At 42.1% G+C, this 20,364-nt stretch overlaps 1 protein-coding gene across 3 annotated transcripts in view; it reads left to right on the top strand.

Moving 5' to 3' along the window:
- Positions 1-20,364, top strand: part of CACHD1 (cache domain containing 1) — a 97,195-nt gene that overhangs the window by 60,713 nt on the left and 16,118 nt on the right. For all 3 annotated transcript variants that reach the window (XM_027891094.1, XM_027891096.1, XM_027891097.1), the window contains exons 6-16: positions 1,100-1,244; positions 2,764-2,980; positions 6,568-6,717; positions 7,806-8,039; positions 9,529-9,678; positions 10,200-10,323; positions 10,824-10,941; positions 11,764-11,932; positions 14,203-14,345; positions 15,147-15,328; positions 16,806-16,916. In XM_027891094.1, coding sequence (XP_027746895.1) covers positions 1,100-1,244; positions 2,764-2,980; positions 6,568-6,717; positions 7,806-8,039; positions 9,529-9,678; positions 10,200-10,323; positions 10,824-10,941; positions 11,764-11,932; positions 14,203-14,345; positions 15,147-15,328; positions 16,806-16,916 — 1,743 coding nt within the window. The remainder of the gene's footprint in view (positions 1-1,099; positions 1,245-2,763; positions 2,981-6,567; positions 6,718-7,805; positions 8,040-9,528; positions 9,679-10,199; positions 10,324-10,823; positions 10,942-11,763; positions 11,933-14,202; positions 14,346-15,146; positions 15,329-16,805; positions 16,917-20,364) is intronic.

The raw sequence follows: 20,364 nt of genomic DNA, 5'->3' as shown, positions 1-20,364 counted from the left end.
TGAATTAATTAGTTAATGCTTCAGTGCTTTGAAGATCAAAGGCCCTATTTCAGTTCTAGGTATGAATACAGTGTAGAGCTGCAGGCTGTTTTACAGTTAAGAACTGATTTGTGCCACTTGTTTGTAGCAGTGCCTTGTCTAAAGTCTTCTGCATTTCCTTGCTTCTTAATAAGATTTCTGGGGCTGCCTTTGATATAATAAAATTTAGATCCCCAAATTCACACTTGACTGTAACAAGTTTTGAGTCTGGACTAAAGAGGAAAGAGGCTCATCTTTTTGAGTCCTTCCTCCATGCTGAGGATCTTCCTAATTTATTCTGGGTTGGAAGCTTGGCACGAGAGCTTGCGAATGCTTTCACACACCTCTCAGTATTGAACTGGATCTGAGCACCACTTCCCTGAAAACATGGTTTTTGATGTTACCACAGACACGTGGCAGCACCAAGAACCCTCTCCAGTGTTAACTCACATTGGCCATGGGGTGTAAAACTGGGCAAATCCAAGGGGTTGTAGAGCATGACCTGTTTGAGAGTCATTCTAAGGCACCAGCAGAAAACCCTTCCTTGGCCAGAGGCATTCCCTTGTTAAAACAAACCAAACACCCTGGGCTAATCAACTCCTCACAGTTGCACAGGTTTTTACTTGTCATGGAGCCAGCACATACCCACTATTGCACTTACTTTCACATATGAGGGAAGTTCCCGGCACCCAGGATTTATCAGGAGGCTTTTCTTCCTTGTCAAAGCTTAATTCAAAACTTGATATGAACCGTTGCAAACACTGATCTCAAACACTGCTGTGCTTCAGCAAAATTGCTTAATCCTGACTGAAAGCACTTGCTGTGACAGGGGAAGATGGACCTGATACAGGTTAAAAATTTAGAAAGAAATCAGAGGGAGGCTGAGAGCAAGGGCCATTTACATGTGTTCATGTTCTCAGTTGGTTTCCTCGTGGAAGTTTTCATAAAGGCAAAAATTCCTGTTCTAATTCATTGTTTCTTCATTGTTCTTTAGGGTTTTTTTTTAAATTCTTGACTGTTTTCACTTTAGTGGAAATGAAAGGTGTGTGGTGACAGTGGTTTGGATTTTTTTCTCCCTCAGGCCCGTCTATGTCTCGACCGTCCGCCCTCAGTCCAAGCACATCGTTGTCATCGTGGACCACGGGGCCTCTGTCACAGAGACGCAGCTCCAGATTGCCAAGGATGCTGCCCAGGTCATCCTGAGCTCCATAGATGAACATGACAAGGTGAGGCTTCTTCAGGCAAGGGGTCTTCCTTGGTTTCAGCCATGCTCCGAGTTCTTGGTTCGCATCCAAAATGGTCACTTTAACTCCATGTCCTTGTATCCATGGTCTGCCTCTGGTGAGTGTTCGACACTTGAGCTCAACTCTGGAAACCCCCCCTGTCTTCTGCAGGGGAAATACTTGGGGATCCACAGGGTGGGAAAAAGGTGAAAACCCACTGATCTAAGGCAAAATCTTGTGTCTGAGTAATCATTAAAGGCTCCTTCAACTCAGCAGAGACTTTAGGTGATGGTCAGTGGTGTGGTACAGTGAGGAGGACCATGCTCTGAGCCTGATGACTTGTGAAGTTCTAGATTGCTTTGAGCAACTCATTTTACCTCTGAGCCTGTATTTTTTTCTTGTGAAAATGGAAATGATTTATTCTGCTGTGATACTGAGGTGAGTTGAAACATAATTAGGGCCAAGAAATCTGGATTTTATTTCTTGCTGTGCCACGGATACTCAATTGGCAATGAAAAAGTTGCTTCACCTGTACTTTTTTTCCAATACAAATTAAAACCAGGGGCCTGTCAGGTCCTTCTTTAGGACCACAAGAAGTCTCTAGTTAGTAATTCTCTGCTGGTGGGACCTTGATCATTCTTTCTGCTTGGTTTTCTGTTAGGAGTAGGAAGGGAGTTTCAGTCAAATCAAGTTGCAGAACAAGTGATGATAATCTTTGCCTTAAGTCTTCTCATTAACTGTATGGGAAAAACACTTTTAGAGGGATTTAATATTGTAAAATAATGCTTATGGTTCAGCAGAATTAATAGCACTTAAATTTAAGTGTCACAAGTGTTTGCCTTCCTTCAGAGAATACACTTAAGACACAGATTACTGGGTCAGTAGCTCAGTGGTTATGAAACCTGTTGCACGGGTATATAATTAATGCTTAATTCTGGGACTGTCTTGCATCAGTCATAATTTATAATGAATTATTCCACTGAGTTAATAAGACTGGTGTGTTATACATATATTAATGCAAGTGTTACCACTACACGCCTTCAGTTATTTACAGGATAAAAACTGATGGCAGAGTTGCCTTGCTTGGACTGAAATGTTAAAACAGCAAAATGCTTTGCTGTGAAAAGTTCTTAGAGGGGTGTTTTTTTTTTTTTTCATCTCTATGCACTCCGCTTTTCTTCAGGCACTCCAGGCTTTCCTGAAAATGCTCTCTGCTGGCTTTCCTTTCAGTTATCCCTGGCTCACTCAGGCTCCTGCCCAGAACAGTGTATTAACTATTGTGTAGGAGCAGAGCCAAGCTGACTTTGCCAGAGAAACAAAGAGCAAAGTCTCTTTTCCTTCAATCCACCATAAGTCTAATCCCTTTCAAATTTGACGGATTTATGCCTCAAGCATTTATTTCCTAACAATTGGGTTTTAAACCCACGGAATCTCTTCAGTTGGCTTATCATTGTGCTCTCTGTATCAGTGCTTTAAGAATCCTAAAAGGAAGGTAATCCCATCGAGTCTCTTCTCTTTCAAGATCTCCGTGTTGACCGTGGCAGACACAGTCAGGACCTGCTCCCTGGATCAGTGCTATAAGACATTTCTGTCTCCTGCCACCAGTGAGACAAAGAGGAAGATGTCCACCTTCGTTAGCAGTATAAAGTCATCTGACAGCTCCACACAGCACGCCGTGGGATTCCAGAAGGCTTTCCAGTTGATTCGGAACACTAACAATGGCACAAAACTCCAAGGAAGTAAGTCCCTTGTTGTGCAATCCTGATTATTTCTGAGGCTTGCGGATATCACATTCTCACTTTGAGTGAGGCCAAAGGAGTGTAGTGTGCGGAATACTAAAATAAAAAGGGGAGGGAAGCACGTGTTTTTGTTAAGTGGCATTTCCTTGATCTGGAATCCGCATGAGCTGAATGTGGCCCTTCCCTTTTCATGTGTGTCACTTGCCAACTCGCCTTGCCTTTGAACTGAAATATGGAAATGCGGGATTCAATTGTCTGATGGCTGAATTATTTCCCAAATGTGTATGTTGGAGGGTCAGGGGTCACTTCAAGGAAACTTCCTGCTTCTGCAGGTTCATTTAATTATTGCTGGAACATATGTCTATAGATAATGGGCTTAACAGGAATCCTATGGAAGTGGCCCTTTCTTCTCAGGAAAATGGGGTTTTTTTGAGGATATCAACTATGGGGGTTATTTTATGGAATACCAAGTTGTCCTGGCTAAATTTTCCTTCATCTCAGGATACCCTGGTGAACTTTGCATACTCATTACAATCTTTCTCCTTCCTATTCCCAAGATGGGGTTTTTCTGTGTGTTTTTTGTAATGGGGATGTGGTTAAAGATGAGGAAAAGATGTATGTGGAATTGATTTGCACATTTGCTTGCCAGGAAGCCAGGGAAGGCAAACTCTGTGCTCTGAGTGCTCCTTGGAGCTGAGTAACATTGGCAGTGCCACAGTGGGGTGGGGGAAGCAGCCGGATCTCTACGGGGATAGTCAGTTTAGATCCCATAGCCTGGTATTGTGCCTGCTCCAGTGAGTGCAGATCTTGCAGTGTCCCCAAGGGCACCAGCCCAGATGCTGTACAGAACAGGAGAAAGAGGAAAAGTCCAGGAATTAAAGTGATTTGGAAAGAATGAGGAAATATGTTCCCAATCCAGGTGATTTTCCTTCTGTTTGTGAAACAGTGTTCTTGCTACAGTTCAGCCAAATGCTGAACTTCAGGCCATTGGTACAGTGAGACCTTTATCTGACTGGGCACTGCTTTTAGCTGAAGGATAGGGCTGCCAAGGGTAGGATTTTACCATCCTCTGGGAAAACGGTGAAAGGGGAGCAACTCTGTCAGATAAAAAATAAACAATCCAAAGCTGGCTGGGATAGGATGCATTAGTCAGCAGGAGTTATTCCAAGAACATCAGCTGTAGAGTCTTGCAGCATCCTCCTACATATCTACTTATGTCCTAAGTTTCCCCCACTCCTGGAAGTGTCCAGGGACTTGGAGCAACCTTGGATAGTGGAAGGTGTCCCTGCCCATGGCAGGGAGTGGCTTGACGTGAGCTTTAAGGTCTCTCCCAGTCCAAACCATTCCATGATTCCACGTTTGTCACTGTTTGTATATTATGATTAGAAGGTTTTGGCATATTCTTCATTAATGTGAAAACACCCATATCAAACAAATATTTTGGGGGACAAGGTCAGAAAGTTAAATGCAAATTATTTGGATTTAGGTTTTCTCTACACGTGAAAGATTGTGAAGAACTGATGTGTATATAGCACATTTCAGAATTCCTAGGGTGAAGCACAATAGGTTTGAGAAGAGGATGTTTATAAAACATGTCTCATTTTCTTTTAAATAATCTTTTCATCTTTTTTAAAAAAGAAAAACAAACCTAGAAAAAAAAATATCATTCATTTGCCTGCTAATTTTCTAACATCCTGTTCCCAGAGAACAATGTGTGGGTGTGCCAGGGAAGCTGTTGAGATACAGCCTCAGTCCCAAATTCACACTGGAAAAGTTAGAAAGGAACTACTGGTGTGAGATGGGAGAATTGTGCTGTTGAACACGTCTGGATTTCCTGCCTTATTCCAGTTCCTGTTGCAGTCCTGCTCAGCCAACCCTCATCCCAAAGTGAGAGAAAATGCTCTGCCACAAGTGCCAACATTCCCTGAAAACTCTAAGTAAATAACATGTGTGTCTGTTGCATATGTATGTGTATATATATATATTAAATTACATTTTATATATAATATACAAAGACATGCTCTAGATTAATATATATATACACAAAGACATGCTATTTATACATACATACATACACACACATATATATGTATAAAATATACAAAGACATGCTGCAGATAAATGCAGTAATGGTGCACTGAATATAAGGGCCTTTTGCAGCTCTCAGAAGTGCAGTGTATCAAACAGCACAAGGTGATCAGCTAGGGAATGATAAGATGCCCAGTTTACTGTGGTCCCTAATGCAGACTTAGGACTGGTTTGTGTTACTCCTCCTAGCAAAGCTTTGAGACTGCAACATCATGCCTGGCTGCAGATCCAATATCTATGTTGTAGCCTAGGAAACAGCAACAATTTTCCTTAAACTCCAGGCAAAGCTGTTTTAATACCTGGCTTTGCTTTTTTCCCCTAGTTATAGCCCTTAAAAAAATAAGGTAGAAATACCCCCAAATTAATAGCACCTCTTGTTTGTGTCAAAATCCTGTTCTGGCTGAAATTCTTTTCAAGTCATGATGACAAAATGTGCAAGTCAAAGCATTCTTTTCTATTTAAAACCAACATAGCAAACCCACAAAAAAACCCAGATGAGACAATGAACTTGGGATATGACCAACTAACCCAGTGCTTTGGATTATATATGGTGCATGATCTCTACCATTAATTACATGCACAAACCACTTTTAATCCTGAGATGTGATGAAACAGGTTGGGGTGTAAGCAGGGATTTGAATTGACGTGTTCAAAGGCTCTGAGGCAGGACTTTGGCCAAGAACATCCTCAGCCTGAAAAACGTGTTCCAGTTCATGTGCAAGCAGCCAGGTCACATTCCCAAGTGTTCCACTCTAACCTACTCCATAGGAAGGCACTGGGTGAGCAGCTCCAGGCTTTAGGATTGCAGGGTGGGAAGAGAACAGGGGGCAAAAGAGGAAACTTGCAGGTTTTTTTTACTTTTGTGAAGGTGGACTTGCACACTCCTGCCTAGTGGCAGCCAAGCTGTCCAGCCTGGACAAGAGAAGGTTCCAGGGAGACCTTAGAGCCCCTTCCAGTGCCTAAAGGGACTCCAGGAGATCTGGAGAGGGACTTTGGACAAAGGTCTGGAGGGACAGGACAAGGGGGGGAATGGCTTCCCACTGCCAGAGGACAGAGTTGGATATTGGGAAGAAATTCTTCCCCTGTGAGGGGGGTGAGGCCTCAGCACAGGTTGCCCAGAGATGCTGTGGCTGCCCCATCCCTGGTCCAAGGCCATGTTGGAGGCATCTTCTGACTTAGGGTCATAGAATGGTTTGAGTGGGGAGAGACCTTGAAGGTGCCTGTGGGGTCTGCTCAGGAGAAACGAACCCCAGTGCTCCTGGGTGGCTGGAAGGCACCAAAACAAACAGATGTTTGGTAAGTGCTAAGAAGGAAAGTTTAATAATAAATGCTGTAATTCATCAGGCTGCTGGGTGTTTATCCACTGTAGATTGCTGTGACTCTCACAGATGAAGCTATTGGCAGCGTGTGGCTGGGAGCAGATTAAGGGCTCTTAGCACATGTCTTGCCTGAGTTAAAAACCTAATGCACTTTCTGCTGTATCTCTGATTCTCTTTTAGATACCGACATGGTCATCATTTATCTCTCAGCTGGGATTACATCAAAAGACTCCTCTGAAGATGATAAAAAAGCTACTCTACGTGTCATCAACGAAGAGAACAGTTTCCTCAATAACTCAGTCATGATTCTTACTTATGCTCTTATGAATGGTGAGAAATGGTTGTGATTTCCAGTGGATGAACATTCCCTGTCCTTGCACAGCTTGTTTGTGAAGCTCATTCAAATGTAATTCCAGGCCTTATTGGGAGCAGTTTGTTATGGATTTTGGCACTCAGAATCTAGAGGCTGAATCCAGATGTTCCTACTTAGGTATATATATGTGCCACTATATGCTTATGTATCCCTGTGCAGCTGCTCAGGATATAAAATATTGTTGCCTGAATTATCTGGTGGCAACCAGACTGAGTTAAATTTGATAATTATTGCAACTGTAAACCTTCCTGCCCCTGCCCTGGTTCCTGGTGGAACAGAACAGAAATACGTGTGGCTTCTGTTTCAGTCCTTAGCCAGGGAGCATGAACGTGACATCAAACACAATCTGAAATGCTTTCATAACCTGGGACCCAATTTAAGAGTGAAGTTAAATATGAAAATCACATTCCCAGTAGTTTGGCATCCTGTGCTTCCAGGAAAGCATTTTCAGCACAAAGGCTGTTTGTTTTATCACCAAAAATTGCACACGGACTCTAACCAAGGAAACTAAAGCTTAAGCTAATGTATGATTTGATTGTAAATTTAAATACTCATTTGAGACTCCTGCATGCAAAAGACTTTGATTTGTGTGCAGGAACTGAGCCTGGGACTTGTGTAAAACGTGAAACTTTAATGTTTAAGCTGAAGAACAAAGCCTGTTATCTCCAAGCGTGGGTGAGACGCTCCTGGTCTTTTCCGTGGGCGAGCCACCGGTGGAGAACAAAGAGCTGTCCTGTGGATTTATGGGGCACATAAGTCTTTGTTAAAAGATCTTTGTTTAAGTGGGGATATGAACAGCATGGTAAATTTTTTCACTGTGCAGCAGCATGTGAGAGACAATCTTATTTAATTTTGTGTTATCTAATTACTCTTCTTAAACCAGTCTTTAAGCACTTTACCTTATCACTTTAATAGTGATTATATAGTATTTTCAGTACTACAGGATGTATAATTTTGTGTTTATTTACGGTTATTTGGAGTAAGATACAGAAGCATTGGTGGAAATTAGGCTTCTTTTATCTGCTTCCTTGCATCTGCGTTTCAGAGGGGGTGACAGGGCTGAAGGAACTGGCCTTTCTGAGGGACCTGGCAGAGCAGAACTCAGTGAAATATGGGGTGCCAGACAGAACAGCCCTTCCTGTGACCAAGGGCAGCATGATGGTCCTGAACCAGCTGAGCAATCTGGAGACCACAGTTGGGAGGTTCTACACCAACCTCCCCAACCGCATGATCGACGAGGCCGTTTTCAGTCTGCCCTTCTCGGATGAAATGGGAGATGGTGAGTGCTGACATTGGATTTGGGTATAAAAACTGAAGGGATCAGCTTCCCTTGGCCTGCATATTCCCAAATGTATTGAAGTCTCACGAGGTGGTGTGCTCAGGTGTGCTTCCAGGCCTTTTTGCTAATAGGATTTTCATCTGCAGAAGGTCTAGTTATGGAAAAAGTGTTTGAATTCTCAGGGTCAAATTTGTTCTTGTGTATGTGTACATACACAGCATCAGTAATTTAATTTGTGGAGAGAAATTCTTTGTACTTGAAGGAAACAGCCATGGGTCCCACTGCCTGAGCTAATAGCTGCTGAATTGCCATCTCATTCCCTCTGGGATTGGTGCCCTTCCTGCAGCTCAGTGGAAGGTCAGAGTTGTAGGATATACCCCTACTAGTTCTTGGGCAGCTCACCTGACCCTTCTCTAGAACTGCTCCAGTGCTCTGGGAAGAGATGTGACACCTCAGGGATGTCTGGAAATACATCAGTGATTTTACATTGTTTTGACAATTGAGCAAATTCTGTATTTCTTCATTCGGGACTTTATATAGTCTTAGTCTTGTCTTGTCCTTGGAGTAGCTGAGGTTATTCTGAATAGTTTTCAAGGGCTGCTGAGTTCAGGTTGTGTTGAGCCCCAAAACAGACTTAAGACTATTCTTCTGAGTCAGAACTCCTGCTCCTTCCTGCATTTCCTAACCTGGGTGATTAAGCTGTGTTGTTGCCCTCTCCCAAAGCCCTATCCAAGCATAACTGAAAATCTGAGCAACCAAAGGATTAAAAATGGTGCAACAGAGGAGGTTTGTCTTGCAGAGATTTCCAACGTAAAAGCTTATGCATGCAAATGAATTTTATATTGGGTTGAGGGAAGAGTTTCTCAGTTTCCAAACAGCAGTGGTGTAGAAAATAAGAGTAGTAAGGTATTGCAATGAGTTCTTACCTCAGGCATGAGATACATCCCAAAACAATATGTAATTATGGGTATGATTCCCAGTACAGTGGTGATACTGGAATTTAGTTAAGCAGAGGAGGTTTAATATTCTGAATATGCAATTAGATGAGCAATAATTCATTCCTTTGTTGCTTTACAAGCACAAATTCTCTTCCTTCCTCCTCCCCCTATTTTTTAAACTACTTTAAATGATGTTAAAGGAACAAAAAGCCATCTTGGCTTTTCATGCAAATGCATCTTATCTGTAAGGAATCCACTTGTAATCCACTGTCAAAACCCCCCAAACATTAATTGTGGTGTGTTTTAATAAATTGATTAAATGTAGGTCACTATCAGAAACACAGAAATTAACTAATCAAGGAGAGTGGTTATCAACAACCAGACATGACAGACAACCTGCTGAGCTTGCCTGTCCATATTCCAGCAAGGAATCCTAAATCAAATTTAATTGTGTAACATTTGGAAATTATAAAGCCTCTGCTCTGTTTCCTCCAAAAATAATTTACTAGATAATATTGCTGATGGTTTTATGTTGTTTCTCTCGTTCCAAGGCCTGATAATGACTGTCAGCAAACCATGTTACTTTGGGAACCTGCTGCTGGGGATTGTTGGGGTGGATGTTAATCTCGCCTATATCTTGGAAGATGTCACCTATTACCAAGACTCCTTGGGTTCCTACACATTCCTCATTGATAATAAAGGTAATTTTGGCTCAGATAATCCCTTCTAGTCCCACTGAGGTCATTAACCACCAAAAGGAAACTCTGAATCCCCATAGTCTCCAAATAGTCTGTAAGTAATGAATGATAATATTTATTGACAGATTAATTGTGTGTTGTTGGTTAGTTTTGCCTGAGAGTTGCTGGAGACTTAAGGTGGTTTCATGATTTGAAATTTCTGTCCTGGAGTGGAAACACTTGATGAGATTTTGTACACGTGTGAAATCCAAGTTTTTCTGTTTGTGCAGGGAAGGAGGAAAAACTGGTATATATGTGTGTTCAGCTCATTTCCTCTGATCCAACCTCATTTTATGGCTTAGTTCTTTGAGCTGTGTTTTATTTGCAGCTTCTCTGATGATAACATTGCTTGGCCACTGACATCTGTTAAATACAAAACCTCCATGGAGTTACTGTATATTCTTTTTTTCCCCCCTACAAATATCCGTCCCAGGCTCAGTTGTTTTACTGCATTCAACATTTGGGTTTGTATCTTTATTTTTTAGGCTACACTCTGATGCACCCATCCCTGACCAGGCCCTACCTGCTGTCCGAGCCCCCTCTGCACACGGATATCATCCATTATGAGAACATCCCCAAATTTGAGCTGGTGCGCCAGAACATCCTCAGGTGAGTAACTGGGATGCAAATCCAAACATGAGCACTGCCCAGAAGCATTGCTAGAGGAATTTTAAAAGAATGGAGGGCAAAGTTCCCTTTTCTACAATATCTGAATGCTTGGATGGAATTTTTTTGTTCCCCAAGAGTTCTGGTTTGGTTTTTCCTCCAGTTTCTTTCATTTATCATTGAGTGTGCAGGCAGTGATTTCCATAGCTGATCTGGGGGATCCTCCTTCTAATCTCTCCCTTCCATGTCAGGAATTTTTTCCACTGTTTGATGCTGGTTTTTCTTTATCCTTGGCCTGATCTGAGTACGTGTGAGCTCAGAATGGGGGGGGGGGTGCATTTTCAGTACACATACACTTTTCTTCACCAAGGACAAATAACAGTTAATTTCTTCAATTCTTATGATACTTTTATAAATATACAGCTGAAGGGTTTTGCTTAAGCTGCAACAATTCTGCTCAGTGTTTAATAATAAAATGCTGGATGTTTTATCCCCCACTGCAGCATTCCCCTGGGCAGCCAGATCATCACAGTTCCTGTGAACTCCTCACTGTCTTGGCATGTCAACAAGCTGAGAGAGATTGGGAAAGAAGCCTACAATGTCAGCTATGCCTGGAAAATGGTAAGGGAAAAAAACTAGGATGGCATAGAGTCAGTTTATAGCTGTATTACCAGTTGTAAGAGCTTTAGGAGAGCTCCTAGCCTTTGTTTCTTCAGCTTGGAACGTATCTGAACACTAATCTTGACCTTGGGATTAAAATGGAATCTTAAGGTTAAATATAATCCAGGTGAATTTCACTGATGCCAGAAATAATTGCTGTTTCTTTGTGCCAACAAACTCAAGAGGGTACTTGTGGATCATTTCACAGCACTGAGTTAAATCCAACCTAAAAGATTAGGCTGAGCAGTTTTAAGAGATTAAATCTGTCATTGTTTAACAGAAATTCACACAGGAGGGTGTCTGGAGCTAATTTTCTAATATTGTAATGCTGCATTTAATATCAAACACTCTTTGCAGAGCAGCTGAGACACTCCAGGCTTTGCTAGTCTGGTTATCGTAGGATCCTTAAAATATATAAACCAGTAAAACATGTGGCACATGTAGCACATGTAGTGGAAAGGATAAAATCTTACTTTTGAGAGTTCATTTGTCTGTACTGTCTATGAAGGGAATACCAGTGTGTGTTTATCCACTGTGAACCTTCAGCCTCTCCTCTGTTAATGACTCTTCAAAAAATATCCATAAAACAGTGTTACAAATTACTCATTGAGCAACAAAAGGAATGTCTTATTTAGCCTTCTGGGAAAAAAGATTACAGTGTTTTTATTTGGTCTGTTAACTATGGAAAAGTGGGTTTTGTACAATTTAGTGGCTCCAATATATACAAGTTCTTTACATCCTCCCCATTTTGTTTCTGTTTGATGACTTCCTCATGTTTTCCAGGTCCAGGACACGTCCTTTATCCTGTGTGTGGTGGTGATACAGCCAGAAATCCCTGTTAAGCAGCTGAAGAACCTCAACACAGTGCCCAGCAGCAAACTGCTCTATCACCGCCTGGACCTGCTGGGCCAGCCTAATGCCTGCCTGCACTTCAAGCAGCTGGCCACCCTAGGTAAGGTTCTACAGGTGATCTTGACGACCTCAGAATCCCAGAATTATTTAGGAAAACACCTGCAAGATTGAGTCCAGCCTGTGCCCAATGCCCACTTTGTCACCCAGCCCAGAGCACTGAGTGCCACGTCCAGTCATTCCTTGGACACCTTCAGGTATGGGGATTCCACCACCTCCCTGGGCAGCCCCTTCCAGTGCCTGAACACCCTTTCCAGGAAGAAATTCCTCCTGATGTCCAACCTGACCCTCCTCTGGCATAAATGGAGGCCACGTCCTCTAGTCCTGTCACACAGGCCTGTTTCTGCAGAGTGTGGCAGCAGAAAGTAAAACTCTTCTCACAAAACTCTGGAAAAACTCCCCTCTTGAGAGGCTTTTATTTCCAAGGCTGGCTTTCCAATCAGCTGTTACCTTCTTACAGCTCTTCCTTGATCATAGTTGCCTGCTCAATGCTGAGCCCTTACATGGATGAATGAGTGGGGCTGATCATCAGAGTGCAAGATAAATGCACTGTGAGTTTTGCTCAGAGTTCCCAAAAACTGGAGCTGGGACAGTGAGAGATGTCTCACCAAGCTTAAACTAAGTCCTCTTCTCTTGGCTGTAAAGCACCTTACTGACAAGTAACATAAGTAGGACAAAGCCCTGGCCTGTTGTGCAGGACTGACATTCTTTTGACTTTGGATTTATCGAAGTTTTTCACTGCCAAAAGCATTTAATGCCATTGAAGTCAGAAGTTAAGCCTGTTGGGGGAAATGAGAACTTCAGTGGTGTGATGGATTCCAGGCCCTCCTCACCTGCTTAAAAATTCTCAGGTTACTGGCACATTCCTGCTTTTGATAAGCTAAAGTGGTTGTGCTCTACCTGAGTCATTTCACTGCTGGAAAAAGGGAGAGTCTCCATGGCAGTTCTAATGTCTGGGAAGGATAGAGAAATTAAAGACCAGAATTTATCTCAACATAGAGGGTTTTTATATAAACATCCTAAGTTACAAACTTTAATATTTAGGTGTTAATCTTGGGAGGTTTGCTAGAATCTGTGCTGTATTATAAGAAATTCTGAATTAAGTGCTTTTGTTTGTAGCAGGGTTTGAATGTCTCCTGGTGGATTGGTGGCATAGTTGTGAGACTTTCCTTAGCTATTTGTGTCCCTGCAATATAACGGAGATTAGACTGGAGGAGTTATGGAGGGACTTGACAAACCTGGGGAAATTGCTTTGCCAATTGTTTAAAATGCAGGGATTTTTTTTTTCTTTAATGTGGTGCCTAGTCTTGATTATCTTATATCCAGAAAGATAAATGGAAAATCTCAAAAAAAACGCAGTACTAAGCTGTCAAGTAGAAAAACTTCATGCAAAGCAAAATGCAATCCCATCAGAATATTTGGTCTGGGAAGCAGATGAAGGAGCAGAGCAGAAGTTTGTAAGTGATGGCTGCAGCACACATGGCTGCTGGATGTGTGGGGCTGTGTTTTAGAGCAATGTGACTAAAAGCAGAACACTTCACAGGCTGCACTGAAATTTTTCCTCTAGATACCATTCCTCACAGGGGATTCGGGTTCCATGGGTCAAATACTCAGAAAAGACCTTCTTCTCAACCTTCAGCCTGCATTGTCACGATCGCTTCTCCTTTTAAAAAGAAAAAGCTGCCTGATTTTGCACAATGAAAGTTTACCTTCTAGTCTGTTCTGAAAATCACTCCAGGCAGCTGCACTTTTACTGAGGAGCTGCCTCTTCTGCACTTGTAATTCTTCAGTTGTTCAGTGTCTGGGACTAAAAATGCTCATTTTCCTTTTCCTCTGCAGTATGTAACCTAAACACAGATAATTAATGTCTTCTTCTTCTTCTTTAGCATAAAATCTTTCCTTAAGGGAAAACAGCTTCTGTAATCTTTCTGAAAGTAGTAATTCAGAAATTGTTTAGACTTTGAGAACAAGGGCACTGAAGTACCAGATAACACACAGAGATCAGAGTAAGAGGACTAATGTTGTGACTTGTGTATTTTGAAGCAGGAAAGTTAGTTCATGTGCTACACAAGTGACTGGGGAGACAACTGTGCTGGAAAGTGCTCTGGTTTGGGTGGAAAACTTCACATTTCCTGCCTTCCCTCATAGGCCACAATGACCTGAGAGTGGAGGAGCAGGTGGAGGAGTGGACAGTGCGTCAGTGTAACTCCTTCCACGTGTCCTCAGCTGGGACCCTCTTGTGGTGCCAGTGTCTTCACTATGCAATATGTGCAATGAATCGTCCTTAAATTTCTCATGCTTTGGTGTTTTTAGAAAGCCCTACAGTGATGCTCTCTGCAGGCAGCTTTTCCTCCCCCTACGAGCACCTGAGCCAGCCTGAGACGAAGCGGATGGTGGAGCACTACACAGCCTATCTGAGCGACAACACGCGGCTCATCGCCAACCCCGGCCTCAAGGTACGGCCTCGGGGTCACCACCCTGGGCAGACCTGGTTTACCATGGCCCACACCTTTATATAATCACAGACTATCAGACTGAGTTGGGTTGGAAGAGACCTTAAAGCCCATCTCATTCCACCCCCTGCCGTGGGCAGGGACACCTTCCACTATCCCAGGTTGCTCCAAGCCCCATCCAACCCAGCCTTGGACACTTGCAGGGATGGGGCAGACACAGCTTCTCTGGGCAACCCCTGCCAGAGCCTCCCCACCCTCACAGGGAAAAATTTCTTCCCAATCTCCCACCTAACCCTGCCCTCTGGCAGTGGGAAACACAGGTTGGTGCCAGGGCCTCACCACCCTCACAAGGAGGAATTTGTTCCCAACGTCTCATCTAAGAATAGAGAAAGGAGGGAGAGGGCTTATTCCCCAGGAGGGGTGGGTGTGAAAATTTGATAAGCAGCTCTTGAAACAAACCCTAGAAAAACTAAAGCTACAGTAAATTCTTAGCAGAAATATCTCTGTATTCTTAGGCGTATAAACAAGAAGTTCCTATTTTATGTGCAAGCAGAGCATTATTTATATTTACTTGAAGTGAGAAAACAAACTCTAAAAGCCACAGAGATAACGACGACAATATTTCATTATAACAAGCTTTTCCTTTGCTTGAATTGCGCCGGGTCCGTGTGGTGTGAGAAGACTTTAACCAAGTAATTGAGTTTAGATGATCTCCGATGGCTCCTGGGGAAGCCCCGCCAGCAGCTTATTATCTTTTCATGCAATTCTTGGAGGAACCCCGCCAGCTCTGCCTTTGTTTTGCAGTTCTCTGTCAGGAATGAAGTAATGGCAACCAGTCACGGCACCGATGAATGGATGACACAGATGGAGATCAGCGGCCTCAACAGTTACATTGTGCGCCGTTACATAGCAACCCCCAATGGGGTGCTCCGCATTTACCCCGGCTCCCTCATGGACAAAGCATTTGATCCCACCAGGAGACAATGGTGAGTTTTTAGGGTCCCTTTATCAAAGCTTTGCAGGGCAATAATGAAAATATTTGGGATTGATTTCGTAGCCTGAGGGGTTTTTGTTCTGTTTTGTTTTTTTTTTTTTTCGTTTCACTCAAAATGTTTCCATCGTGTACTTAAACACTTTGCTTAAGTGCAGCCAGTTAAAACATTTATTGGTTCTAATTTCAACCCTTTTTGTTTTAGGTGGTAGTTTCTGTTGCAGATCCCAACTATGGCAGATGGGAACATAAATATTCAGCGAATAAGCATCCCCTTCAGGGATTAGCTGATTCAGGAGCGTTTTCGGCTCCTTGGGCCATTTTTGGTTGTAAATATTTTAATCTTTTTGTTTGTTTACAGTGGGTTTCCTCACTGATTTAAAGGAGGGATTTGCTGTGAGTGTTAATTATGCACCAGCATCTGATTTGGACAAATAGTTGTGTACGTTGGGACGGGAGCCTGAGAGCGAAGAGGGCTTGGAGAGTGTTCCAACATGTGGGATTTGTGGGAAAGACCTGGCCAGGTGCTGCCAGTGTGACACTAGGAAAACATGAGCCAGCACCAAGTCCCAATGCTCTGGCAGCATTCCTGACCCATATTTTCCCTGAAATAATCCTGCCCACAGCTCCCGGTGAGCTTTTCTTCAGGTTATTTACCCGTGCAATCCCTCGTCTCTATTTTAAAAGCTCCCAAATTATTTTTGTTATTGTTTTGGAGTTCGGTTTGAATTGGATTTTTTTTTCTTTTACATTTCACTGACCATCTCAATATGTGGTTTGAAAAAGCTCTGTCTGCAGCATGAAATGGTGTCTTGGGTTTTATATAAAGCCAGATTTGTAGTCTTTTGGAAAGAAGATGCAAGGAAAACATTGGAAATAAAGTAGAAGTGGGTTAAGCTGCTCATGGATTGATGCACTGAGGTAGAGAAAAACAAAATGATCACTTTTTCATACGCAAAAGTGTTTCCAACAGTTGTATAAACTTTCTTATGACAGTAGGAAGATATTTGACATGATTGTGGCTTATTTTATGCTGACAGTGAGTTTTAAAAGGAATTGTAATTTGTAATCCCTGTCTGACTGATTTCTGCAGTTTCTTGCATCAATTCTCTTATTTCTCTTCATTTGCAATGTAATAATTTTGCCAGTGTTTGTTTGCTTTGAGTTTGAGACTCTGCTGGTGCTAAGTCAGCCATTGTTCAGGGGAAAAATGTCTAAAATTGCATTAATATTTGTATGCAGAAGTAAATTGAACTTCTTTTAATGCAGTTGGATGTACCGGGGAACCATTTGGTCTGGTTTAGGTACTAATTGTGCTTAAATACTTATTTAAAAATAAGTAACATTAATTTGGTGGCACACTGTTCACAGTGTGAAGAATTCAGTGTCTGTTTATTTTGACAAAATAAGATATACAGTCCTAAAGGTACAGTAATAATTTTTCACTAATTATTTCTTTTGGCTTCTCTTAGGTACTTGCATGCAGTGGCTAATCCAGGACTAATTACCTTTACTGGGCCCTACTTGGATGTTGGAGGAGCTGGTTATGTTGTTACCATCAGCCACACAGTCCATTCCTCCAGGTAAATGGTGGTGGAGGGTTTTGTAAGGCAAGAAGACTCCCAGTTATCAAGATTTGATGTGGGTGGGAGAGAAAAATGCTGGGTGACTCCTATGTGATCAAGAACTGAATAAAGGGCTTTTGGTGAAATGTAGTCTGACCTTGTATAGGTAGTCTGACCTTGTATAGGTTCAGTGGCAATAGTATATTGAAATACTGTGAAAAATCTATCCTATATGAACATATAAATTCTGTAGCTTCATTTATATATATATATATATAGAATATACAGCATAATACAGAATAATAACAGCATCTAGAAAAAAGGATTGATTGATTGGTGAGAACATGCTGCTGGATGAACATGAGATGAGATACCACGTGTGCAAGACCAGGAATTGGGAGGAGGAGAAGGATTGCTCTCCTTAGGCAGTTTGGAATGTGTTCCCTCTTTGCTGACTTCTCCATCAGGGCTGCTAATCTCTAAATTTCCTGAAGTTACTCACACTTACACTTCTGAAGTTGTAAATACCAGGGTAATGTTTGGAAAGGAATAAGAAGTGAAAGCAGATCCGAAAGCAAAGAGAGGTCAGGCCACAAATGGGCTTAATTAAAGAGCTGTCCATACTCCAGAAACTGGGGAGCTCCACCTGGGCTGTTTAAATCCAGCACTTCTGAACAGGGTGCCTTGGGGGTCAAACCCCACATACAGCTGAAGGACCATCACAATAGATGTTGATAAGTTAATTTTGGCATGAGAAGTGGGGTCAGTCCAGGAGCTGGAGTGGAGGATCCTTGTGGGTCCCTTCCAGCTCACAACAGTCTGTGATTCTGTGAAATGACCTTTTCCTGGAGGACCAGACTGGTTTTGTCCCAGCTCCCTCCTAGCCCTAAGGCCATGGTTTGGGATGTAGAATGTTTAAAGGAGGCCAGTTTATAGAACATGTACCAAACCTTTCTATCGTAAGTTCTGCCAAGTTTCAGGAACAGTAGTTTATTTTGATTTTTACATCGAGTTTCTTGTAAANAATGTTTCCATCGTGTACTTAAACACTTTGCTTAAGTGCAGCCAGTTAAAACATTTATTGGTTCTAATTTCAACCCTTTTTGTTTTAGGTGGTAGTTTCTGTTGCAGATCCCAGCTATGGCAGATGGGAACATAAATATTCAGCGAATGAGCATCCCCTTCAGGGATTAGCTGATTCAGGAGCGTTTTCGGCTCCTTGGGCCATTTTTGGTTGTAAATATTTTAATCTTTTTGTTTGTTTACAGTGGGTTTCCTCACTGATTTAAAGGAGGGATTTGCTGTGAGTGTTAATTATGCAGCAGCATCTGATTTGGACAAATAGTTGTGTACGTTGGGACGGGAGCCTGAGAGCGAAGAGGGCTTGGAGAGTGTTCCAACATGTGGGATTTGTGGGAAAGACCTGGCCAGGTGCTGCCAGTGTGACACTAGGAAAACATGAGACAGCACCAAGTCCCAATGCTCTGGCAGCATTCCTGACCCATATTTTCCCTGAAATAATCCTGCCCACAGCTCCCGGTGAGCTTTTCTTCAGGTTATTTACCTGTGCAATCCCTCGTCTCTATTTTAAAAGCTCCCAAATTATTTTTGTTATTGTTTTGGAGTTCGGTTTGAATTGGAATTTTTTTTCTTTTACATTTCACTGACTATCTCAATATGTGGTTTGAAAAAGCTCTGTCTGCAGCATGAAATGGTGTCTTGGGTTTTATATAAAGCCAAATTTGTAATCTTTTGGAAAGAAGATGCAAGGAAAACACTGGAAATAAAGTAGAAGTGGGTTAAGCTGCTCATGGATTGATGCACTGAGGTAGAGAAAAACAAAATGATCACTTTTTCGTACGCAAAAGTGTTTCCAACAGTTGTATAAACTTTCTTATGACAGTAGGAAGATATTTGACATGATTGTGGCTTATTTTATGCTGACAGTGAGTTTTAAAAGGAATTGTAATTTGTAATCCCTGTCTGACAGATTTCTGCAGTTTCTTGCATCAATTCTCTTATTTCTCTTCATTTGCAATGTAATAATTTTGCCAGTGTTTGTTTGCTTTGAGTTTGAGACTCTGCTGGTGCTAAGTCAGACATTGTTCAGGGGAAAAATGTCTAAAATTGCATTAATATTTGTATGCAGAAGTAAATTGAACTTCTTTTAATGCAGTTGGATGTACCGGGGAACCATTTGGTCTGGTTTAGGTACTAATTGTGCTTAAATACTTATTTAAAAATAAGTAACATTAATTTGGTGGCACACTGTTCACAGTGTGAAGAATTCAGTGTCTGTTTATTTTGACAAAATAAGATACAGTCCTAAAGGTACAGTAATAATTTTTCACTAGTTATTTCTTTTGGCTTCTCTTAGGTACTTGCATGCAGTGGCTAATCCAGGACTAATTACCTTTACTGGGCCCTACTTGGATGTTGGAGGAGCTGGTTATGTTGTTACCATCAGCCACACAGTCCATTCCTCCAGGTAAATGGTGTTGGAGGGTTTTGTAAGGCAAGAAGACTCCCAGTTATCAAGATTTGATGTGGGTGGGAGAGAAAAATGCTGGGTGACTCCTATGTGATCAAGAACTGAATAAAGGGCTTTTGGTGAAATGTAGTCTGACCTTGTATAGGTTCAGTGGCAATAGTATATTGAAATACTGTGAAAAATCTATCCTATATGAACATATAAATTCTGTAGCTTCATTTATATATATATATATATATAGAATATACAGCATAATACAGAATAATAACAGCATCTAGAAAAAAGGATTGATTGATTGGTGAGAACATGCTGCTGGATGAACATGAGATGAGATACCACATGTGCAAGACCAGGAATTGGGAGGAGGAGAAGGATTGCTCTCCTTAGGCAGTTTGGAATGTGTTCCCTCTTTGCTGGTAGTTAAATACTTCTCCATCAGGGCTGCTAATCTCTAAATTTCCTGAAGTTACTCACACTTACACTTCTGAAGTTGTAAATACCAGGGTAATGTTTGGAAAGGAATAAGAAGTGAAAGCAGATCCGAAAGCAAAGAGAGGTCAGGCCACAAATGGGCTTAATTAAAGAGCTGTCCATACTCCAGAAACTGGGGAGCTCCACCTGGGCTGTTTAAATCCAGCACTTCTGAACAGGGTGCCTTGGGGGTCAAACCCCACATACAGCTGAAGGACCATCACAACAGATGTTGATAAGGTAATTTTGGCATGAGAAGTGGGGTCAGTCCAGGAGCTGGAGTGGAGGATCCTTGTGGGTCCCTTCCAGCTCACGACAGTCTGTGATTCTGTGAAATGACCTTTTCCTGGAGGACCAGACTGGTTTTGTCCCAGCTCCCTCCTAGCCCTAAGGCCATGGTTTGGGATGTAGAATGTTTAAAGGAGGCCAGTTTATAGAACATGTACCAAACCTTTCTATCGTAAGTTCTGCCAAGTTTCAGGAACAGTAGTTTATTTTGATTTT

The sequence above is a fragment of the Empidonax traillii genome, unplaced genomic scaffold, assembly GCF_003031625.1.
Source record: "Empidonax traillii isolate 1590-97213 ecotype Southwest subspecies unplaced genomic scaffold, ASM303162v1 scaffold309:size1915965, whole genome shotgun sequence".
NCBI lineage: Eukaryota > Metazoa > Chordata > Aves > Passeriformes > Tyrannidae > Empidonax > Empidonax traillii.
The sequence above is the reverse complement of the archived record's forward strand: the minus strand, read 5'-3'. Positions and strand labels throughout refer to the sequence as shown.